Source organism: Apodemus sylvaticus, chromosome 1 (assembly GCF_947179515.1).
Source record: "Apodemus sylvaticus chromosome 1, mApoSyl1.1, whole genome shotgun sequence".
NCBI lineage: Eukaryota > Metazoa > Chordata > Mammalia > Rodentia > Muridae > Apodemus > Apodemus sylvaticus.
This window is the reverse complement of record NC_067472.1, coordinates 52,777,412-52,801,351: the sequence shown is the minus strand read 5'-3', so window position 1 is coordinate 52,801,351 and position 23,940 is coordinate 52,777,412. Positions and strand designations below refer to the sequence as shown.

Sequence of the window (23,940 nt, the reverse complement as noted above, 5' to 3'; positions counted from 1 at the left end):
ACAGTCTTCTTATTATAGCCCAGGCTGGCCTAGAATTCATTATGTAGCCCTCTTGCTGAGGCCTCCCCAGGTGTGAGCCACCCCAATCAGAACTTTGACTCATAATGGGGCACAGTGTGTATCTCGTTTATAGCTCAATTTGTCCCAGGGGTCAGAGATGCTGAGGCTCTCTGACTTGGTAAACTTGTTCACCATGAAGACACCAAGACAGACAGACTCGACTGCTTATTTTTAAAAAAAAAGAATTCAATTTATTTCCTTTTAGAACTGTAAAAAAGTACTTTGGATATAAAATCTAAGTGACTACGGTGTGGTCAATCAGGAGGACATGGCCATCATGATCTGCATCCTCTAGTCACTCGAGGACGGGGTCGCAGAACAGGGCCGGGGCTGACTCACTGCTACCTAAAGGCCGAACCATAAGCTTTAAAGAGTGGGAGCTCCAGAGACGCAGATCTCAGAGGGGGAGGAGGGGAAGAAAGTGAGTGATACAGAGAAGGAAGAGAAGGGCGTGGGCAGGGCAGGGCAGGGCAGGGAGGAGCAAGACTGCACAGTACGGCAGTCAGCAGTGGGGAAAACACTTTAATTTGCAATAGGGAAAGGCTTAGTTTTTGTTTGTTTGTTTTTTGAGATAGGGCCCCCCTCTACCGGCTAACCTAGAACTCACTAGGTAGGCCTTGGGTGGCCTCAAACCACAGTAACTCCCCTTCCTCTGTTTCCAACCATGCCTGGTGAGTCTTCCTTTTTGAATGCTGAGCACAGCTAGCGTCAATGTGTCCTGTTTCCTGGGGCCAATGGCTGCTCCTCCCTGGAGAGCAGTCCAGGCGCCTTCTCCCAGGAAGGAAAGGTATTCATCAACGTGACCGGAAGTAGTCACCTTCGGACTTGCATGAACTCCTTGCGCAGCCACAGCGAGTCCTGATAAAAGCGGGGGTCACCCAGTCTCACAGCCGTCCTTTTGTAGAAATAGCAGTAGAGCACTGCGGCTGAGGGCGAAAGCAGAGCGCAAGAGCGCAGGGAAAGCAACTCAGGGGTGGTGCTCAGTGCTCCCTGCAGGGGAGAACTAAGCCCAGCCAACCCCAGTACTGCCCCCCCCCCCGCCCCCGCCCTGGGTTGGCACTGTCTCCCAGAAGGGACAGAGGGCAACCCTGCCTCTTCCCTTTGGGAGGCTGGCCTCATCATCCCAGGCTGTCCTGATGGCGCAGGAAGCAGGATCGCAGCTGTGCTGCCAGAGACACGGCACAGGGAGCGCACCTGAAGCCATCCCTCCTCACCTAGTCTCTGGAATACAAACAGCGTTTGCAGGCCATTTGTCCATGTAAAGCTGCTGGGGTTTTTCCACCGCACATTCTAGAGGAGACATGAGTACAGGGGAAAGGTTAAAGGACCCATGAGGCTGTTCTATCTCCACTGCAGCAAAGCCACGTGGTTGAAAATCATGCCAACCTCGCTCCTTTCCATAAGCTCCAAGTAGATTATTTCTCAAGGAAGCTTCAAACTCCTCAATTTGTTTTTTCTTTATGGGGCTGGAAAGATAGCTGAGTGCTTAAGAGCATATTGACCTAGGTTCAGTTCCCGGGACCTCTATAATAGTACACAACCTCCTATAACTCTAGTTCCAAGGGATCCAATGCTCTCTTCTGGCCTCTGTGGACACTAGACGCACACATGCAGGCAAACACTCTCATAGGCATAAAATAAATAAATAGAATTTTTAGTTAGTCGTGGTGGTGCAGACCATTTATAGTGAGTTCCAGGCCAGCCAGAACTATGAATAGTTAGACTCTTTTTCAAAATAATTTTTTTAAAGATTTATTTTATTTATTATATGTAAGTATACTTTAGCTGTCTTCAGACACTCTAGAAGAGGAAGTCAGATCTCATTACAGTTGGTTGTGAGCCACCATGTGGTTGCTGGGATTTGAACTTAGGACCTTCAGTAAAGCAGTCAGTGCTCTTAACTGCTGAGCCATCTCTCCAGTCCCTCAAAATAATTTCTTAAAATTCTGTGTGTGTGTGTGTGTGTTTGTGTGTGTGTACATATGTATGTGCCAGTGTACAATAGCATGCACAGAGTCAGTTCCCTCCTTCTATCATGTGGGTCCCAGGGATCAAAATTCAGAGCGTCCAGCTTGGCGGGAAATTCCTTAGCCTGCTTAGCCATCTTGCGAGCTCTCAGCCACCTCCTGCTCTTTGTGTCTTAGCCACCTCCTGCTCTTTGTGTCTTTGGCTTCAAGGGGGTCTCCTCTGAGCCCGCACTGCGGGATTTATCTGTCAAGGAGAAATGATCTCAGAAGTGTCTCTGCTCACTGTTCAGCCGGCAGAACCTCAGGCTCAGTGCTTTGGTGCAGTCAGCCTCAGGCTTAATGACATCACCAGCTTAAGGAAGTGGAGTGCAGGCCCTGACAGAGGACGCCCCTTGACCCTTGCACACTGCTCTATTGCCTTCCTGTGGCACGCCAGGGGCACCCACTTGGTGGGTCCAGAGAAAGTGAAAAAGTGACTAGAGACCAAGGTTCTGCCATTTTGATGGTGGTGCTGAGAACCACAACCCTGGAGCCACACCCCTAACTCAGAGTCAAGAATTGTAATGAACTCCATCAAAACAAGCACATAGGAGACACAAGAGCTATCCAAAGAGATGAAAGAATCTGTAAAGCAGAAGAAATGGAAAACAATAAAGGCCTGCAGGACCTTCCCAGAACAGTTAAGAGCATTTGCTGCTCTTCTAGAAAAACAGAATTCACTTCCTAGTGTCCACAAGGTGTGTTTCACACTCTCTGTAACTCCAGCTACAGATCTAAGACCTGGAGTACCCCACTCTTCTACCCGAATGTGTGCGTGTGTGCGCGCGCACACACACACACACACTGTCATACACTTTTTTTTTTTTTGGTTTTTCAAGACAGGGTTTCTCTTTGTGGTCCTGGCTGTCCTGGAACTCACTCTGTAGACCAAGCTGGACTCGAACTCAGAACTCGGCCTGCCTCTGCCCCCCAAGTGCTGGGATTACAGGTGTCATACACTTTCAAATCCTGTTGAGACAAGATTTTTCTATGTAGCCTTAGCTGCCCTAGAACTTGCTCTGTAGGCCAGGCTGACCTCAAACTCACAGACACTCTCCTTCCTCTGCCTCCTGAGTACTGGGATTAAAGGCATGCACAACTACAGCTTCAAATTATAATAAAAAAAAAGCAGTCTGAAACCCTGAGGACTGGATCTGATCGGGGGCCTACAGGCAAACTGAAGAGAAGCATGGGAGGCTGAGTTTCCAGTGTAAAGTTTCCAGGTGGGGACTCTGCTCAGGGCATAGAGAAAAGCCACACTCCCGCATGGCTGTTTCCCAGAAACACCCAATGCCTGTAACATCAATCCCAGGACACTAACACCTAAACCTCTGTCAACACCCACGTACTCATATAGCCCATGGCAAAACTGACTGACTTCCTGTTTTCACGCAGGTAGGCTTATCTGAGGCAAAGGTAACTTGTTACAAACAGAAAAGTCCCTGGATCCTCAACACAGATTGCTAGGCAAACGTGCCTTATGGTTTGTCACAGCCAGGACACCTTCATCTTACCTACTTCTTACCAAAGATTCTGAACCATGTCGAAGAATAACAGCACTTCCAGAGGAAACTTCTAGCTGGATTTTCTTTTAATAGAACAGGGTTTGATCAAATGCAGTCACAGCCTGCCAGGTACATGCCTGCTGCTGAGCTGTATCCCCAGCCCTCACTATGATCTTGCGGTGTTTTGCTTTGGCTTTTTGTAGTTTTTCTGTCAAGCCTTCATACAGGTAGGGTGTAACCAGACCAACAGCTTGAATAGAAAGCATCTATCTCACACAGGTCCCAGATCACATCTGCTTCTCATGGCTTCTGACTTCAGCTTCCCTAATTCTTCTATGTCTTGTGTATCTCATGAGTTTTTATATCCTTCTCAGAAAAAAAAGATTTATTTATTTTAATTTTATTTATTTTTGACACACAGTCTAACATTATGCAGTCCTGGCTGGCTTGGAACTATCTTTTAGGCCAGGATGGCTTTAACTCACAGAAATCTGCCTGTCCCTGCCTCCAAAGTAATGGAATTAAAGGCATGTACCACCTATGTCTGGCAATTGATTTATTTTATGTACATGTGTGAGTGCCTTCGTGTGTATACGTGTACCATGTACATGCCAGTGCCAGCAGTGGCTAGAAGAACTGGATCCCTTGGGATTGGAATTACAAGGAGTTCTGAGCCACCTGATGTGGGTGCTAGGAGCCAAATCCATGTCCTCTGCAAGAGCAGCAAGTGCTCATAACCACTGAGCCATCTTCCAGCCCATTGTACTCATTTTGACTTCAAGATTCTTGCTATTGACTTATATGTAGCACAGGATGAACTTGTCATAGCCCTCAGAGAACTAAGATTACAGGTAGATGCTACCACACTTTGTAAGATCTTCTTAAGACAGGTCTTACGCTATAGTCCAGGATGGCCTAGAACTTAATTGTGTAAATCCAGGGTGGCCTTAAATTTATCTTAATCCTAGGTGCTAGGATTACTGTGTTAGTCACCATGCTCAGCTACCTGTAGCTCTTTAAAGATGTAAAAGGGCCAATGAGAAAGCTCAGTGGTTGGGGTGTTTGCTGCCAGGCCTGATAACTGTAGTTTAATCTCCAGAACCTGAATGGTGGAAGAACAGACTCCTGCAGTTATCCTCGGACACCCGCGCCTCTACACACCCACACACAGGTGTAACATATTCGATATATGTATTTTTTAATTAAATATGTAGAAATTCAGAGCTTTCATTCTTACCATGACCCAGACATGTAGGGAGATGCTGAGGGCAAGGTACACGGATGTCAGAATGATGGTCCCTTTGAACTTATGGAATAGAAGGTTGACCAGGCCAGCCTGGAAGACGAAGGTGTTGAAGAACATGAGGAAAATTATGATGATGTTGAAGAGGATTGCAATATCCTGGATGCTGTAGACACATAAAACAAAGTATAGCCAAGTGGGGGCTGCATGAGGACTACAGGGAGGACCCTAAGTACTAAGGGAATCAAGAGATCTGTTCTTCTCGATGATACTGTAAACGCAAACTCTCAGACAGCAGACTTCTAAACACACTAATAACTTTAAAATGCTCAGCTGTACAGCCAGGGCCTTCACACTCTTTGGAGTCAGCATTTCAGGCCTGCCTCTTATACTCACATGAACAGCACGAGCTGGATAACAGGAGCCATTCGGAGTAGCTCCGAGAAGGAATTGACAAACAGGTCATAGGACAGCAACAGGAACTGCAGGGACAGCACCATGCTGTAGTTACTGGTCTGGAGCATCTTCTGTCTGATTTTTGTGACTCCCACGGGTACATTCCACAATTCTGAAGAAAATATCTTCTGGTTCTCTCTCTGCCCAGAACTCAGGGAGAGATGTTTAGTTTTTCCAAATCAGCTGTTTCCCTGGCTCTAATGCAAGGACCTGTTTGGAAGGGAGAGGGGCAAGAAAGGGAGGAAGAGTAAGGAAGGCAATTGTAGAAGTCTATAATAAACATTGGTATGCAAAACACCATTTTAGGTGATCAGAGCCTATTAGTGAAGGCCAATTATAAGAACAAAAGGCCACCCTAAGAAGCTCCACTCCCAGGCACTCTAACACACCCAGGATCACAGGATCAGAGGTCAGGACAATGCAACATCCTTCCCAACAGTGGGAGTTACTGGGACCAGTGGGACCCAGGCCTGCAGAAACTCTGCCATACCAGTGGCACCAGTACCTTCCTGTCTGTCTGGGCTGGTGTCCTGAGCAGACCTTGGGCGCAAACTCTGCAGCCAGTCCCACAACACCCAGAGGAAACTCCGAGGCGCTCTAAACTGCCTAGGATCCCAGGATCCCATGAATTTGGTCACACCAGAATCTCAGGATCCCAGAGGCAGTTTGACTCCCAGGAGCTCAGACACACCCAGGATCTCAGGATCACAGGATCCTAGAGACAGCTTGACTGAGGAGTTCTCACACAACCAGGATTACAGGAAGCACAGGCTCCAGTCTGTGGGCAGGAGGCACTAGAGAACCAGATGGCAGGAGGCAAGCATAGGAACATAGGCAATAGAAACCTAGGTTACTGGGCATCATCAGAACCCAATTCTCCCACCATAGCAAGTCCTAGATATATCATCACACTGGAAAAGCAAGACTTGGATGTAAAATCACTTCTCATGATGATAACAGAGGACTTTAAGAAGGACAAAAATAACTCCCTTAAAGAAATACAGGAGAACACAGGTAAACAGGTAGAAGTCCTTAAAAAGGAAGCACAAAATTCCTAAAAGAATTACAGGAAAACACAATCAAACAGGCAAAGGAAATGAACAAAACCATATAGGATCTAAAAATGGAACTAGAAACAATAAAGAAATCACAAAGGGAGAAAACCCTGGAGATAGAAAACCTAGGAAAGAGATCAGGCGTCATAGATGCAAGCATCATCAACAGAATACAAGAGATAGAAGAGAGAATCTCAGGTGCAGATACCATAGAAAACATTGACACAACAGTCAAAGAAAAATGCAAAAAAGCAAAAAGCTCCTAGCACAAAACATCCAGGAAATCCAAATGAAAAGAGCAAACCATAGGATAATAGGTATAGAAGAGAGTGAAGATTCGCAACTTAAAGGGCCTGTAAATATCTTCAACAAAATTATAGAAGAAAACTTCCCTAACCTAAAGAAAGAGATGCCCATGAACATACAAGAAGCCTACAGAACTTCAAATAGACTAGACCAGAAAAAGAAATTCCTCCCGTCACACAATAATCAAAACACCAAATGCACTAAAAAAAGAAAGAATATTAAAAGTAGTAAGGAGCCAGACGGTGGTGGCGCACGCCTGTAATCCCAGCACTTTGGGAGGCAGAGGCAGGCGGATTTCTGAGTTCGAGGCCAGCCTGGTCTACAGAGTGAGTTCCAGGACAGCCAGGGTTATACAGAGAAACCCTGTCTCGAAAAAACCAAATCCAAAAAAAAAAAAAAAAGTAGTAAGGGAGAAAGGTCAAGTAACATATAAAGGAAAGCCTAACAGAATTACACTAGACTTTTCGCAAGAGACTATGAAGCTAGAAGATCCTGGGCAGACCTCACACAGACCCTAAGAAACCACAAATGCCAGTCCAGGCTACTATACCCAGCAAAACTCTTAATTACCACAGACGGAGAAAACAAGATATTCCATGACAAAACCAAATTAACACTCTTATCTTTCCACAAACCTAGCCCTACAAAGGATAACAGATGGAAAACAAGGAGGGAAACTACACCCTAGAAAAAGCAAGAAAGTAATCTTTCAACAAACCCACACAAACATAATTCCACTTCTAACAATAAAAACAACAGAAAGTAACAATCACTTTTCCTTAATATCTCTTAATATGAAAATTAATATTATCAAATATCCTATTTCTAATTAAAAAATATGAGGAATTAGAAATTTGTTGGCTGTCACCCAATGGTCTCTCTAATTTGGTAATTGGAGAGGTATGTCCAATATTGTACAATCCATATACACTCTCTGCTTGTTTGTACATGACAGTGTCTTGCTGTGTACCACATAAGGGTCTTGAAAACATGCTTCTTCTATCTCAGCCTCTCTATTAGTAGGATTGTTTATTTGATGTTTTTATGCTATAGTATTGTTTTCAGAACAGCTTACATATTTCAAAATTATTTATACAGCCAAAAGGAACATAGACAATTAATTTGGGAGGTGCCTTGTAAGAGAACAACAGAGAGTGAGACTGAATGTTTTGCTTGATATTTATAATTATTATATCAATTTTGAAGATGACCTTATATGTTACTCTTTTTCTGAGATGAATGCTTTTCAAAATCATCACAGCCAATGAAGTAGAATCTTACCCTCACCTAATGTCTGTGCTAACCTCCAAGCAGAGCCATTGTTCACTGAAGCAGTTGATGAATGTCTTCATGGATAGACCATCTTAATACACACACCATTTCTTATATGAATGTAACCTGTTTCCTGTGGGCTGAGAATGATGACAATCACTCAAGTCAAATAGCTTTGACCATGACAGGAAATCTGTATCCAAATAATTGTGCCAACAGTTTATTCCTTGGCACAGCAGAACTGTCAACTCTTAGCTTAGCTACTATGGAGGTAAAATCCTTTGGTGATATGAGGGACATCAAAGTACAGAATTATTACAATGAATTCCAGTGTCTAAAAATTGTTCTTATTTGGGGTTTCTACCACAGTAAGAGCCAAGATTTTAAGTTTTAGTTAAAAAAAAAAAAAAAAAAAACAGAAAAACTTTTATGTTTTTATGTTCATTTAATAACATGTCTATTAAGGGCTAGAGAGATGGCTCAGCCGGTAAGAGCACTGACTATTCTTCCAAAGGTACTGAGTTCGAATCCTGGCACCCACATGGTGGTTCACAACCATCTGTCATGGGATCTGACACCTCTTCTAGTATCTGAAGACAGCTACAGTATACTCACATATCATAAATAAATCTTTAAAAAAATAACATGTCTATTATTTTTATGATTGTTATAAAATATATATTGTATTGAATATAATAAAAAATAAAAATAAAAGATAAACTAAAAAAAAAAACACCTCAAAACCAACTAAAGCCATGCATAGTGGCACACACCTATAATCACAATATTCAGGAACCTAAAACAGGAGGATTGAGAGTCTGAGGCCAGCTTGGGTTATGAGAGCCAAGACTCTTCACCTAACAACAAGACGAAACCAAACCAAAACCCATCCCAAGTCCACCCCACTGCACCTTAACTTGCCAGTCTTTCTAGAGACTCCTAACAGCAGACTTTTCTCCATGTCTAGATCCTTCTAAATAAATGCATGGCTCCCCCGCCCTTTTTTGGAACCAGATCTTGCTATGTAGCCCAAGCTCGCCTTGAATTCTTGATCCTCTTGCCTTACCCTGAGTGCTTGTTTTACAGGAATGTACCCACACCTGACAAATGCACAACTCTAACCAAGAATATTTAGGTTTACTACAGAGTGGTGACAGCCTGGTTACATAATAGTAGTAAATAAATCCCTTATATATTACATGCAACACTCTAGGAACTGTTTCAATCAGTTATTATTTAAATATTATAATAACCTCATAAGGTAGAAAATAAACTCTTCTTTCTTTCAATTTATAGATGAGAAAACTGAGGCTCAGCAAAGTTAACTAATTTGACTAAGATTACACAGTTGGTAGGTGGCAGAGTGGTATTCTAATAGAGACAGGTATTCTTTTTCTTTTTTTAATATTTATTTACTTAATGTGAGTACACTGTAGGTGTCTTAAGATATACCAGAAGAGGGCATCGGATCTCATTACAGATGGTTGTGAGCCACCATGTGGTTTCTGGGATTTGAACTCAGAACCTCTGGAAGAGCAGTCACTGCTCTTAACCACTGAGCCTTCTCTCCAGCCCCAGGGGCAGGTATTCTAATACAATCAGCCTATTTCATAACTGATAGAGTGTTATCTAAATAGGTGAGGAATATGGTCTCATAGAAATGGTCAGTGTCACATACAGAAAGAGTTGAGAGGACACAGAACTCTCCTAGAAGAGCTTTATAAAGGTTATGACAGAACCACTGAGGCAGCAAGGAAGGGGAGCATATTTACAACTTTACTTAATCCCTGGACTTAAAAAGCAGCCATATCAGCACATATAACCCTCATTTTGCAAAGGTTCTGAGGAGTCCAGGACCCGTCCACCTTCCGCGATGGAAAAGCCCCATTTTATTTTTATTTTTTATTTTTGATATATGGATGTAGCTTCTCTGGGCTTGAGTTTTCACACAATCTCTCCCCTAGGTACCAGCGCCATGATAATCTTGTTAACTAAGAGAATTTACTTTAATCCTCATAACAATCTGCAAGGTAGGAAAGAATTATCCCCCTGGCTATAGGCAAGGACACACATGGTCACATAGTCATTTCCTCCAGAAGGCAAGTGAGTAGAGTCAAACGCAAACGCACCACGTAGTAAGGCTCCATCAAGGGCATCCGTTAGGTAGAAACGCCCCTCGCTCTAGCTAAGCGGACGAGCACCCTCCAATTTAACGCGGTTTTCCTCACCAGTCCCAATCCGCTCACAGACAGAAAGACCTCGCCAAAAGACCCATAGAAAAAGCAATAGCAACACAAAATTCTAACTTCAGCCACTCTACGATCCGCAGCATCTACACGCACCTCAAAGAACCGACGTTCGTTGTCATGGGAACACCGTCTTGGCTTCCGGAAGCTGGTTTTAAATTCCGGAAGCAGATTGCAAATTGTCCGCCATGTTAGGGCCTTTGATTTCTCCGGGTCTCCCTGTGGCCGGTTCTTCCATCCTGCATCTGTGAGAGCCTAGCGAGAGGCTGTTAACCCCAGCATTTCTCCTGTCTCGGGACGGAGTCTGTGGTTAGAGACAAGGCTGACAGGACGCAGCGCTCCTAGGAATCGGACCAGAAACCGCTCAGGAACGCGCCCCTTAGCTTGCAAACCCCATTACCCAGACGCCCTAGCTTGCCACCGGAAGTGTCCTAGACTATAAAAGCTTAGGTAGCGCCCTCTGTAGCGGATCCCGTGGTCTGCAGGTTTGCTGGAAAGTCAGTTCTCCGACGTCCAGGAGGACCCTAGGGAGCGGCAGCTCCCGCGGACCGGCGGGTCGCAGAGACCTGCCCGCAAGGTGTCCCACTGTGTGGCTAAGGGTGGGATAGAACCCGGGCTGGGAGAGCCGGGTTATGGGTTCCAGTAGAGGTTCCGCCGCTTCCTTGCTTCGCTCTGTCTTAACTCGGCATTCAGCCTAATTTTCCTTTTAAGAATTGGACACTTCCGTTCCCCTTCCACACCGCAGGTGGTGTTTGTAGAGGCTCTCACGCTTTTCAAAAGGCGTCTCATCTAAGACTTGCTAGAACCAACCTGACTAAAGGAGCCAACGTCATACCCACCTTGCACCTGGAATAGATCTGACTGTCCGAAGGATGAAGGACAAAAACACTTTGTGCTAAGGTGGACTTTATTCACACTCCTGAGTGGGATATTATTTGGCACTCACTCCTGAGTCCTGCCGTTTGGAGTGACTGCCTTTGGAAATGATTCCTGGGATCTGAACACAGGAACTGGGTGTCTGTACTAGGCTTGCCATTTGCCGGAGCAAGTTACTCTTGTTTGGATCCAGTGCTGCAGTACACTGCATTTGAATTGTAAGATGTGGGTTTATAGGATTTGCACTCTAAATCTGGTCCCCAGGATTCTTAGTGTCCCCCAGTCTTTGAGGAGGGAGCAACAAACTGTGCCCCTTGGACTGTTTGTTTGTAGTGCTAACTTCTAAAAGTCACTGTGTTTGGAGTACAGCCTTTTCCTGGGAGTAATGGAAGGTTCATTTCATAACCCTGGGACTGTTTCTGTTTTAGCTCAGCCTGTGAGAATCCTTTAGCTGAGAATTGAGGAAAATATTAAGTAGAGGTTAGGTATACTTCTTAAATCAGGATAGATAAACTATGCCCCATAGGCCACATTTAAACTATTGGGGCAGGGGGATCATATTATGTGAAGTGTGAAAATTACTTAAAACTTAGATATCAGTGTCTATAGTGTTAATGAGGCACAGTCGTGTTCAATTGTTAAGATGCCCTTCCTGGCTGCTCTTACACTACACCAGCCAAGAATGAGTATAATTGTGACAGGGGCTACAAGCCCTACAGAACCTAAAGAGTCTGTGGACTCCCTTCCAGAGCATGGGGCTCAGCCAGAGACCCAGCAGTGGTGAGCATGTCAGGAAGTCTTAGTCCAGACTGTTCTCTCAGTGCAAGTGAGCGCATAGACTCAGCCTCTGCCTGCGTTCTTTCCCTTGCTTTTGCTATTTTAGGAAAAGAGAGTGCTTATTTGTGAACTGTAGACAGCAATGTAACTAACTTTCCTGCCTTCTGTCAGAAAAGTGTTCCATCTGTTCTAAGTCTGCTGCAGAGTGCTAGTCCAGGACTTATAACTAGAGTGATGCAGGTTGGTTTGGAATGTTTTGCCTTTCCTTTTCCTCAAATGTGTCTGTGAATGTTGTGGGTATGCAGGTTCCTGTGGAGACTAGAAGTAGGTTATTTGGTCCCTTGGAGCTGTGAGCTGATGTAGGAGCTGGGAATTCAACTGTGGTGTGCTGCAAGACCAATATGTACTCTCTTAACTTCTTAACTGCAGAGCCTTCTCTCTTCATATGCCACTCCCACACCCCTGCTTTTTTGGGGGGCGGTAGGGTCTTATTTAGCCTAAGCTAGGCTCAGTTATATACATGTAGCTGAGGATGACCTCGAACTTCTGATTCTTCTGATTTTTACCTCTGGAATTCTGGGAGTATAGGCATGTACCACCACTCCCAGTTGTAAGTTTTAAGACAGAAGATATGTAGAGTTTACTACAAGGTGAAGGTGAGGCACGCTCCAGAAATGAAGCAGAGAGTGTTCGGAGAGAACATTGCATAGAACTCACCCTCAAGGGGTGAGACCGATGGCTCCCTTTTCCTTTTGTAAAAAATAAACTGCAGAAATCAACCTTGTCAGATGACTGGAGCTCCTCACAGGACAAGCAAAGGCTGTGTTAGGCGGCGGACACTTGATAATCCCCAACCTTTTTTGCTCTTGCATGAATCAAGGAAGCAGCTCTGAGGCTGGGATAAATCCCTGGACCCAGCTGGGTGGTGGTGGCGCACACCTGTAATCCCAGCTCTCTGGTAGGCAGAGGCAGGCAGATTTCTGAGTTCAAAGCCAGCCTGGTCTACAGAGTGAGTTCCAGGACAGCCAGGGCTATACAGCCTGTCTCGAAAAAAACAAAATCAAAAAAAAAAAAAAAAAAAAAAAAATCCCTGGACCCAGTAGCTCAGTCATGAAACTTGGTTTTCCCCTTAGTCCTCAGCTCTTTCTCAGAGATTGCTACTAACTAGAGTCACCTGTGAGAGCCCAGTATCTACTGCTGGTTGAATGAGCATCTGGCATGTCATGAGATATAATCAGGCTACAGAGAGGCCTGGGCAGGCGTGGGATCCATGAGTGGCAGGTTTTTGTTTGTTGGGGGAGCTGGTCTCTGTTGCTCAAGTTAATGTTGAACTCCTGTACTCAAATAATCCTTCTGATTCAGCCTCTCAAGTAGCTCGTGGCATAGATACCACCTTGCCTAGCTAGCTTGAGGTTTTGTTAGTAGTTAGGATAAAATCCTATAATAGGGGCTAAAGCGATGGCTCGGTGGTTAAGAATGCTTGCTGCTCTTTCACAGGACCTAGATTTGGTTTCCTGCACTCCAGTTGGTTGGTACACAACTGACTGTAACTCTAGCTCCAGAGAACTGAACATACCTTCACACACACACACACATTTTCTTTCTCTCAAATACTACAGTAACACATGTGAAGTTCTAATACTTGATTCTCAATAGTGTCCTTGCATTTTTTGTTGTGATCTTATAGCCTGTGGATAAGGAAAAAGATCTAAGACCTTGAAGCTAAGTAGACAAGGGTTTGAAACTGTTGTGGACTTGCTGGGTTCTGGTGATAGTTACTGTGCATCTGAACTTTAGTTTCCTCATGTATAGGATTGGGGTGATAGTCCACACAGTTAAAAGAGGAGGCACTGGGACTGTATGTCAGTTTCTAGTGCTTAGAGTTGATGTGCAGTTAACAACTTTTATTTCCATGCTTTTCTTTCAGAGGACAAGTTGTGCAGTGTTAAGTGTTTTCCTCGGGGTGCTCAGGCGGTGAAAATAGAGATCAGGCCACCTTTCTGTAGCCTTCTGCGGGTCTAAAGGTGAGGATTTGGCTATTATCCCTCCTTGGGTATTATTGGCTATTCTTCCTTTTAGATGGTCCAGAGAGATGGCCCTCAACATCAGGAAGACACATTATTACCCTCTTGGTGTGTATTTACTGGAGGCAGGGCTAGGTCTTTTCCACTTGCCTGGCAGTCATTGAAATACAAATATAGTCCCTCACCTGGATTTTTGGATTTGGTTTTTTGGATTTTTTTTTTTTTTTGAGACAGGGTTTCTCTGTATAGCCCTGGCTGTCCTGGAGCTCTCACTTTGTAGACCAGGCTGGCCTCGAACTCAGAAATCTGCCTGCCTCTGCCTCCCAGAGTGCTGGGATTACAGGCGTGCGCCACCACCGCCTGGCTCCTCACCTGGATTTTTAAGAATAACTTCTTGTGACATAAATACTCACCAGACCCTATCTCGGGGGAAAAAAAACAAAACAAAAACAAACAAACAAAAAGAGAATACTCACCAGAGAAAACCTGAAAGCTGAGTTGGTGGAAATCTAAAAATAATCACTTTCTAGACCTTGAGTTCTTGCTTCCTCTTTTTCTCCTTTGGACTTTCCCCAGAGAAAAGAAAGCAGAAGTAAGTCTCAGGTGTACAAACAGACAAGGGACACCCTCAGTTCATGGAGAGGAGTGGACGGTTCTGGCATCAAAGTCTGACCCCATGGAATTCATCCTTTGAAGGAAGACCTTTTTCATGCTCCAGAAATGGGAGCACATAGAGCTTTTTCACAGGTTACAAAATGGAAGGGATTGAGTATCCCTAGCTAAAAGTCCAGAAGATTCTAAAACTTAAAACTTGGTATATATATATATATAAAGATTTATTATATGTAAGTACACTCTAGCTGTCTTCAGACACCCAGAAGAAGGCATCAGATCTTGTTCTGGATGGTTGTGAGCCATGTGATTGCTGGGATTTGAACGCAGGACCTTCGGAAGAACAGTCGGTGCTCTTAACCGTGGAGCCATCTCTCCAGCCTCTTGGTGGGTATTTTTTGAGACAGGGTTTCTCTGTGTAGCCCTGGCTGTCCTAGAACTCACTCTGTAGACCAGACTGGTCTTGAACTGAGAGAGATCTGCCTGCCTCTGGTTTTGTTGTTTTGCTTTTGTTTTGTTTTGTTTTGTTTTTATGTTAAGCCAGGGTTGAGATAGGTTCCCTCTGTAGCCCTGGCTGTCCTGGAACGTGCTAGGAACTTGTAGACAAGCTGGCCTTCAGACCCAGACCACAAAGATCCTCTGCCTCTGCCTTCTGAGGGCTCTGCTTAAAGGCTTGCACCACCATGCCTAACCAGACCTAAAACTTTCTGGTCACCAGAATGATCGCTTAAAACACGTAACATTACAACCCTTCCACGCTCAACTATTTAAAACAATTGTATACGTATGGCCAGGTAGTGGTGGCATACACCTTTAATCCCAGCATTCAGGAAGCAAGAGGATCTCTTGAGTTTGAGATCAGCCTGGTCTATAGAGCCCAGGACAGTCAGGGCTACACAGAATAATCTTGTCTCAGAAAACAAAACAGGACAACAACAAAAAATGCTCTTAATGCCGAGCTGCCTCTCCAGTCCCCGTGCCCAGTCGTTTTGTTCAAGGCATACCCAGCCTTGTTTACTCCATTAGATTGTGGCTTTGCTGCCTTATGTTGGAACCCATGGACTTGTGGTCTAAGCAGTTAGGGTTTTAATATTTGTCCCTTCACCGGGTGGGGTGTGGCAGTCATTTTTTTTATCTTCTGGTTCTGTGTGGGGAGACTAATCAGTACCAAGGCTCTGAGTCCAGGGCTTTGTTTTCCCACCAGAATGCTATCCTTGGTCTGTGCCCTGCCAGGTGCAGGGGTGGAGCTTCACTCATTATAAGTTTACCTCAGCATTGAGGCCATCTGGGGACAGGGGAACTGAAGCAAAAGATTCCACACCACAGGCAGAAAGAGCGGTCAGGGTTACTTCCTTTAGCTGCTATGTGGCTACACCATGGTCATCCAGGACATCTGATTTCTGCTTCTTCTAGGAGTTCTTGATCAGAATGGCTTCAGGATGGTTCTACCTGTCCTGCATGGTGCTGGGATCCCTGGGATCCATGTGCATCCTCTTCACTACATATTGGATGCAGTACTGGCGCGGTGGCTTTGCCTGGGATGGTACTGTGTGCATGTTTAACTGGCACCCCGTGCTCATGGTTTCCGGCATGGTGGTGCTCTATGGAGCTGGTGAGTAGTAAGTTCAGTGTGGGAGGCATGCGATGGCCTCGGCCTGGGCCTAGCACCACTTACCCTCTCTAAGAGGGTTGAGTTTGAGGCTCCCATGGCAGGATGAGTTGGGTTGTCCCTGGGACCAGCTATCATTTGGAGGAAGGAGTGGAAAGTGTAGGGAAGGCTTCACAGATACTCAGACAAGGTCAGCAAAACTTTGTGTAAAGGACTAGAGCTTAATTTTATCAAGCTTTGTAATGGTATGATTGTAATCTGTATTGAAGCTACTCATCTCTGCTTCTATATTATTTATTATTGGTGTGGTGGTGATGGTAGTGGTGTGTGTATGTTTGTGTGTGTGTGTGTGTGTGTGAGAGAGAGAGAGAGAGAGAGAGAGAGAGAGAGAAGGAGGGAGGGAGAGGGCGCGGGCATCACATCATGGGAGCAGCCATGGAAAGTATGTAAAACGCATGACTGTGTCTCAGTGAAGTTTTATTCAGGGAATTAGGAAGCAGGCTAGATATGGCCTGTCTCTGTAGTTTGGTCTCTGATCTGGAGAAAAAGAAGTTAAAGCCTCTTATATTACTGTTGGGTCAAGGATCCATCTTTGCCTCATGCATCTAAATGTGTGTGAACCCCATTTCCCATGGGATGGGAATGATGATAGCATTGCCAAAAGCCGCTCACTGTGCATGCTTCACAAATCATCCCCCCTGGATCTTGACTGGTTTCTTATGATGTATATAATGCATGCATATGCACATGCACATGTGTATAAATATGTAACTCTACCAGGTTGGCCTTGAATTCACAGTACCCACCTGCCTCTGCTTCCCAAGTGCTGGGGTTAAAGGCGTGTGCTACTATGCTCAGTCCTAAATTCTTTGTTGTGTTTTTTATCATTGGTATGGTGGTGATGGGTGTGTGTGTGTGTGTATGTGTGTGTACATGGGCATGGGCTCACCATAGCATGCATGTGGAAATCAGAGGACAACTTTTAAGAGTTAGGTCTTTCTTTAATTGTGGGTTCCAGGGGTCAAACTGAAGTTTTTTGACTATGTGGCAGGTGCTTTACCTGCTGAGCCATCTAGTGAGCCCAACTTTGTTTGTTGAGACAGGGTCTCTTCACAAGCTGCAGCCTCAGCTTTCACGCCTGTTGTTAAGCAACCGTGGCTGGATGGGTTCATTGTGATGAGACCTGGAGAGGCAGTGCCCCTCAGCCCACAAAGCTGCATTCAGGACCAAGCCAGGGCAGGTCAAAAAACTCCACCTATAACGGGCCCTTCCTGCCTCCTTCCTGGCCAACTGCCTCCTGCAATAACAGGAGGGGGAAGGTGCTGAGCAGGCCTGGCTAGGGCTTCTGTTGCTGTAATAAAACATCACTCACAGCAACTTGGGGAGGAAAGGATTTATTCCACCTTACACTTGCAGTGCAGCCTGAAAGAGTCGGCAGGGGCTGAGTCAGAAGCTGTGGGGCGGGGCTTACTGGTGGGGCTTACTCCTTACAGCTCCTTCAGCTGCTTGCTTCCCCCGCCCCCCCCCCCCACTTTCTTTCTTTCAATCTTTTTAATCGTTTTTTGAGTCTAAGGCTGTTTTGCTTGCATATATGTCTCTGTACCATGTGCATCCAGTGCCTTCGGAGACCAGAAAAGGGTGTGGGATCCCCCTGGAGTTACAGATGGCTGTGAGCCATCACGTGGATTAAACTCAAGTCCTCTGGCAGAGCAACTAGTGTTGTTAACCACTGAGCCACCTCTCCAGCCCTGCTCTCTTATACCATCTAGGACCACCAGCCCAGGGATGGTATCACCTAAAGTGGGCTTGGCCCTCCCATAGTCATCTTTGTTTGTTTGTTTGTTTGTTTGTTTGTTTCTGGTTTTTCAAGACAGGGTTTCTCTGTATAGCCCTGGCTGTCCTGGAATTCATTCTGTAGACCAGGTTGGTCTCGAACTCAGAAATCTGCCTGCCTCTGCCTCCCAAGTGCTGGGATTAAAGGCGTGTGCCACCTTTGCACGGCCCCAATATTAATCATTAATCAAGAAAATGCTCTACAGACTTGCCTATAGGCAATTTGATGAGGGGGATTTTTCAACTAGATTTCCTCTTCTCAGATAACTAGTTTGTATCAAGTTGACAAGAAACCAATCAGGACAGGAATCAGTGTACTGGCACTTCTTCCTGTTGACAGGTTGTGTGGTGTCACATGGGGGAGTGTAAGGTATTGTGGCTAAGCTCCGGGACTGTTCTCTCTGCAGCCTCTCTGGTGTACCGACTGCCTTCATCGTGGGCGGGGCCCAGGCTGCCCTGGAAAGTTCTCCACGCAGCACTGCACCTGCTGGCCTTCGCCTTCTCTGTTCTGGGGCTGGTTGCCGTCTTTCGGTTTCACAGCCATTCGAACATCACACACCTCTACTCCCTGCATAGCTGGCTGGGCATCATCACTGTCACCCTCTTCGCCTTCCAGGTAGGTGCCCTCCGCCTCTTCCTTCTGAGTCCCTGTGGGTACTGTGTGCTTTGGGTGCCTCAGCTCTCAGTGTTCTCTCTGCCCCTTGCCTGGAGAGGGCCGTATAATCTGTAGACTGGCTATTTAAGTCCTGTGGGAGTGGGAGTTGGACTTTTCTCTTGCTCCGTATACCTGTCACACTGCTCGTGTGTCCTGACTGCATCTCACAAGCCGTGCTGACTCCAGCTCAGCCTCTCTTCTGCTTTTTCTACTCTTCCCTCTTTGAACCAAGAGCAATTCTGAAAGGGCTTTCAGTGTCCAGTGCCAGGACTGTGCTTGGATTGTCTATTGCCTGGGCCGGCCAGGCCAGCTAAGCTTGCCAAGTGTTTGCTACAAGCCTGCCACACATTTGTTGCTTGTGTAATAGAAATAGGCAGACTGCAGTGATGTGTGCTATGTGGTCAGGGCTGTGTACAGTGGGAATATTTGAGTTGGAAAAGAGGGGCACTAGGATAGTAACCAGCAGGAGGCACTGTAGGCAGCGATTGGGCACAATTGTCTTCCCTTGTGTTCACAGTGGTTCCTGGGCTTTGCCGTCTTTCTCCTGCCCTGGGCATCCCAGTGGCTGCGAAGCCTCCTGAAACCTGTGCATATCTTCTTTGGAGCCTGCATCCTTTCCCTGTCCATCACATCTGTTATTTCCGGCATCAATGAGAAGCTTTTCTTTGTTTTGTAAGTTTCAAGGGGCCTCTAACACTAAGGCATATGGGAGGGAGTAGGGGCTTCAGGAGATGCATCCCATAATCACAGGACAGCCAGTGGAGGGCTTGAGTCCAATTCTTGATTTGGAAGGTACCAGAATTAACTGGTCTTTAGGTTGAAATTGGTAAACTGGCAATACTAAGCACCAAGTGATACAGCACTTTTGTTTGTCAGAAACTGCTCAAAGCACCTCACCTTTAATCCCCCCTTTTTTTTGGGGGGGGGGGTTTGAGACAGGGTTTCTCTGGGTAGCCCTGGCTGTCCCGGAACTCATTCTGTAGACCAGGCTGGCCTGGAACTCAGAAATCCATCTCTCCAGTCCCGTTCCTCTTAAGCACACTACATCATCTGGTGCTGTTAGCATGAGAGAATGTAATGAGCTAGGTAGGCATAGTGGCTACCTGCCTTTAATGCTAACAGCACAGGCAGGCAGGTCTCTGAGGTCAAGGCCAGTTTCCTCTACATAGTGAGTTCCAAGCCTGGCAGTGCTATGTACTGAGACTTTGTCAAAAATACCGAGGCACAGAGTAACTTACCTCAGAACACAGAGCCAGTAAACAGCAGAAGTGGGAACTGAGTTAGGCTGTCTGCCTCCAGAGCCTGCATGTCTAGCCACTGTTGTCCTGGGTTTTAAGGCAGTTTGGTAGAGTGAACAGCAAATAAGATTGGAAATCAGCCCTGGGGTTCAGAGCTTGGTTGTACTATGTACTAGTTATATAAAGGTGAGCATGTTCATTTCACTAGCAGCCTCATTTTTCCTATGGTAAAACATTACACAGTTCCTGCCTGTCATTATGATAGGGACTTAGTATGTTAATTCCAGGTTGAAATAACACCCATATTATTTTGTCATTTCTAGGAAAAATGCCACCAAGCCCTACTCCAGCCTGCCTGGTGAGGCTGTCTTTGCCAACAGCACAGGACTCTTGGTGGTGACTTTTGGCTTGCTGGTTCTTTATGTTCTTCTGGCTTCATCATGGAAGCGTCCAGATTCAGGAGCTCTGACTGATAGACAGGTATAACTGCTTGTCTCCCATTCTAGGTGGGGTAAGGCCAGGTGTAGAGAAGGACCCAAGAAGGGCTTGCACCTTGCTAAGATCAATCCTGTAGCCAGGTGGGAACCAAGCAGCTTGAAGGTGCAGATCGAGGGGTCGATGGGGACTCTGGTGTCAGAGCAGCCAAACCTGGGAGTGACTTCCCAAAGTCCCCCCTCCCCTGCAAGATTCCTTGGCTCTGTGAGATGACATGTGTAAGGGCTTGAGCCTGGCAAGGTTCTGCCAGCTCTGTGGCAAGAACAGTGGGACAAGTGCTTAGTGATACATCAGGTACCTAAAGCAGGTCTTGCCTGTTCTTGTCAACAGATGTGGGAAGATATGCTATGGACCAATCTCAGGAACTTTTGGGCTTCCCTGAAAGATCTGGTGGCTTGACTGGGTTCGCCCTACTGGTTGAGGGTCTGTCTGAGCAGCTCGGCCTGGGGTCACCCTGCTGGTTGAGGGTCTGTCTGAGCAGCTCAGGCCTGGTGAGCCTCCTGAAGCTCAGGCTCTTCTGAGGTCATGTCTTTAACCCCTGTGCTCTTCCTTCTTTCCAGCCCCTGTTGCATGACAGGGAATGAAGCGTGCGGGGGCTCCTGGGAACAGTCGGCACCGCAGTCTCTGCTTCCTGAGAAGCTCTGCTGTATGGGGCTCCTGGCTGGTTTCAGCAACAGACTCTCTTAGGCCAAAGACCAAACTTGCTACTCCAGTTCCAGGCTTGCTCTCTCCAGCCACTTGCTGTTCATCTGCTTTTCTTGATGGCTTTGACTTGTTGCGATTTTTTTCAGGTCTTCCATTTGCACAAGGACCTCCTGGCCTTGGTCACTCCAGTCTCTTCTGCTGGTCTGCAGATTTCGGGCTGCTTTCTTTCCCACTCCTTGGGATGTGGTAGAAGCCTTACCACTCCTAGGGATGTGGGGTTCAAATGTAGTCTACATGTATAAAATCTAAAGTCTGCTCTCTGTGGGAGCATTTGTCTCAGTTACACAGGCTTCCTCCTCCTCTGCTTGTCCTGGATGTTCATTTGGGTGGGCAGTGGCAGCCGGAGAAGCCTTTGGTTTAAAGTCAGGGCCTGATACTCTGCTCTTCTCACTTTGATGCACTGTATTGTGTTTATTGTGACCGTGTGATTCTCCCTCTTCCAGTTGCTGCTCCAGCTGCTTCCTGGATCCCGCCCTTTCCCTGTGACTTACATGCCTGTCCCCCTCAGGTAGCCCTACAAGCCCTGTTAAACAGTTCTCCCAAGAACAGATGTCCTGTCCCTAGTGATAAGTGAGACACTTTTGGCCTTCCTTTTCTGTCCCCTTGTGAGTGTGGGCTTTCCTGCGGCCTCCAGCTATTCTCTCCCCTGACAGGGCCCCAGCCCACAATGAAATTGAAAGCAGCATGATGAAGCAATTTGCTGGGCAGAGTTCTGGGAGCCATTCACTGCTGCTGCTTTCAGAGGTGTTCCTTATTGAGTAGTGGGTGCTTCTGTTCCCCGAAAGGTCACCCAGCTACCTGCCATGGTATACCAGAATGTGAGCTTTGTTCTTCTGAATAGAACTGGGTAGAGAGGGAGGAGTCTTGCCCCATTCCTTTGTGTTAGCCTGTGGCACTTCATGCCTTCATAGACATGTCCTGCCAGGTCCCTCAGCAGGCAGGTTGAAAGAGTTGGGTTCCTGCACTCTCTGCAGATAGTGACCAGGCTGAACTTGAACCAGGCTGCCAGGAGTTGGGAGGCGGGCTGGCCTGGACTTACTAAGTGAAGCCTGAGCAGCACTGGGATGACTGCTTAGCACCCGCACCAACGTCCTCCTGCTTCACTCATGAAGGGGGTATTTTACTTCATGAATCTGATTTTTATTAAATGTGTTTTTAAACATGAAAGGTCTCTTTTGTTTAGACTTTTTTGTTCGTTTGTTTTTCAAGACAGGGTTTCTCTGTGTAGCCCTGGCTGTCCTGGAACTCAACTCTGTAGGCCAGGATGGTCTCAAACTCAGAAATTTGCCTGCTTCTGCCTCCCAAGTGCTGGGATTAAAGGCGTGTGCCACCAATGCCTGGCCAGACTTTTTAAAAACTAATTTTAGGGGCTGGGGAGATAGCTCAGTGATTAAGATGCACTGGCTGTTCTTCCAGAGGTCCTGAGTTCAATCCCAGCACCCACATGGTGGCTCAGAAGCATCTGTAATGAGATCTGACGCCCTCTTCTACATTCATACTTAAAAAAGTATTGCCAGGCAGTGGTGGCGCACGCCTGTAATCCCAGCACTCTGGGAGGCAGAGGCAGGAGGATTTCTGAGTTCAAGGCCAGCCTGGTCTTCAGAGTGAGTTCCAGGACAGCCAGAGCTATACAGAGAAACCCTGCTTCAACAAAATCCAAAAATCAAAAAAAAAAAAAAGTATTTAAACAATTCATTTTAAACAAAAACACTTTCTCATACTTGTGGAGGCTAGATGTCAAAGATCAAGGAAATGACATGTGTCTGGTAAGGGCCATTTCCCCTACCATCTTTGTACTGTGGCGTCACATGGTACAGAGTACAAGTTGTGCCCAGACCCTTATAAATGATGACTACATCCCATTTAGAAGGGCCTAATCACTAATCACTTTTTTTTGTTGTTTGTTTGTTTGTTTGTTTGTTTTTTTTTTGAGACAGGGTTTCTCCGTGCAGCCCTGGCTGTCCTGGAACTAACTCACTTGGCCTCCAACTCAGAAATCTGCCTGCCTCTGCCTCCCAAGTGCTGCGATTAAAGGCGTGTACCACCACCTCGGCCGGGCTGACCACTAATCACTTAACAAAGGTCTTTTTTGTTATTTTTGAGACAGTATCTCACTGTGGAGCTCGAACTTCCTATGTAGACCAGACTGGCCTTGAACTCCCAGAGATCTGCTGCTAGATTGCTCATACTAAAGGTGTGAGCCACCAGCCCGGGCTCCAGGCCCTACCACTTAATTTCATCACATTAGGGATAACGTTTTATGAATAGGAGTTCTGTTGGAACACAAACATTCTTTGCTGACACTGCATTGTGGTTAAATGAGAGTTTTGACAATTTACAAAGGCCTCAGGACAGGTTTGACCCTTACAGAAGCAGAGAGGGCCAACCAGAAATCCATGATTATGTTCCTGGAATTGCATCCTTTTTAAATCTCGGTGGTTGTCCTTCATAATGAATGGCGGTAGGATACTTCATAGGAAAGGAGTGTTCTCTGCCTTAAAGTCTGGAAAACAAGACTCCAAAAGGAGTAGAGTGGGGCAGGCAGGCAGAGGCAAGTAGCGTTACCTGATGTCACTCTGCTGGGTGACAGAGTTGGGATCCACAGGTTAGTGTTCGACACCAGTCATTTCCTTTGCTGGGCACATTATCTGCATACACTGACACCCAGTTTTGAAGCCAGGGATTTTTTTTTTTTTCTTTTAATGGAGCAGATTAGGAGGAGACTCTAGGCCCAGAGGCCAAGGAATCCCAGTGCCTAATATGAGTAACACAGATGATGGGGTCCCTTTCTTAGCATGACCAATTAGAGATGGTCACACAGTGGGAGTGAGTGTGCCTGACACCAATGTTTCACCTGTTCTGGTGACAGCACTACAGGAATCATCTCTGCAGCTTAGTTTTTATATCTCTGAGATGTTTACCATTCTGGTCTTTTTTCCTTTTTTTTTTTTTTTTTTTTTTTTTTTT

The 23,940-nt window shown here is 46.0% G+C and overlaps 2 protein-coding genes across 10 annotated transcripts; one reads left to right on the top strand and one right to left on the bottom strand.

Moving 5' to 3' along the window:
• Window positions 1-228: 228 nt before the first annotated feature.
• Window positions 229-10,570, bottom strand: Tmem138 (transmembrane protein 138). 7 transcript variants are annotated; one of them, XM_052189952.1, is made up of 6 exons: window positions 10,246-10,567; window positions 7,919-8,043; window positions 5,211-5,480; window positions 4,809-4,980; window positions 1,275-1,350; window positions 229-918 (listed from the first exon to the last, which is right to left on the bottom strand). In XM_052189952.1, exons 3-6 carry the CDS (start codon window positions 5,336-5,338, stop codon window positions 605-607), a joined length of 690 nt encoding a protein of 229 aa, XP_052045912.1. In that variant the 5' UTR covers window positions 5,339-5,480; window positions 7,919-8,043; window positions 10,246-10,567; the 3' UTR covers window positions 229-604. The 7 variants fall into 7 exon arrangements, 6 of the variants coding, with proteins under 6 accessions (XP_052045912.1, XP_052045920.1, XP_052045897.1 ...); XM_052189960.1 differs by lacking the exon at window positions 10,246-10,567 and adding an exon at window positions 10,033-10,233; XM_052189937.1 differs by lacking the exon at window positions 7,919-8,043.
• Window positions 10,571-10,623: 53 nt separating this feature from the next.
• On the top strand, window positions 10,624-22,140 carry LOC127690528 (lysosomal membrane ascorbate-dependent ferrireductase CYB561A3). 3 transcript variants are annotated; one of them, XM_052189904.1, is made up of 7 exons: window positions 10,624-10,726; window positions 13,730-13,826; window positions 15,852-16,050; window positions 18,288-18,496; window positions 19,053-19,207; window positions 20,097-20,253; window positions 20,829-22,140. In XM_052189904.1, the coding sequence occupies exons 3-7, from the start codon at window positions 15,867-15,869 to the stop codon at window positions 20,850-20,852; spliced, it is 729 nt and encodes a 242-aa protein (XP_052045864.1). In that variant the 5' UTR covers window positions 10,624-10,726; window positions 13,730-13,826; window positions 15,852-15,866; the 3' UTR covers window positions 20,853-22,140. The 3 variants fall into 3 exon arrangements, with proteins under 3 accessions (XP_052045864.1, XP_052045883.1, XP_052045872.1); XM_052189923.1 differs by lacking the exon at window positions 10,624-10,726 and adding an exon at window positions 10,905-11,243; XM_052189912.1 differs by lacking the exons at window positions 10,624-10,726; window positions 13,730-13,826 and adding an exon at window positions 14,697-14,825.
• The last annotated feature ends 1,800 nt before the right edge of the window (window positions 22,141-23,940 follow it).

Excerpts from the sequence above, each read along its gene's own strand:
- Tmem138 (XM_052189952.1), bottom strand. The coding sequence starts at position 5,338 with ATGCTCCAGACCAGTAACTACAGCATGGTGCTGTCCCTGCAGTTCCTG. Across the intron at positions 4,981-5,210 it reads ATCCAGCTCGTGCTGTTCAT|CATCCAGGATATTGCAATCC; the intron begins GTGAGTATAAGA and ends ATGTGTCTACAG. Across the intron at positions 919-1,274 it reads GTTTGTATTCCAGAGACTAG|GACTCGCTGTGGCTGCGCAA; the intron begins GTGAGGAGGGAT and ends CGCTTTTATCAG.
- LOC127690528 (XM_052189904.1), top strand. The coding sequence starts at position 15,867 with ATGGCTTCAGGATGGTTCTACCTGTCCTGCATGGTGCTGGGATCCCTG. Across the intron at positions 16,051-18,287 it reads GGTGGTGCTCTATGGAGCTG|CCTCTCTGGTGTACCGACTG; the intron begins GTGAGTAGTAAG and ends TTCTCTCTGCAG. Across the intron at positions 20,254-20,828 it reads GAGCTCTGACTGATAGACAG|CCCCTGTTGCATGACAGGGA; the intron begins GTATAACTGCTT and ends CCTTCTTTCCAG.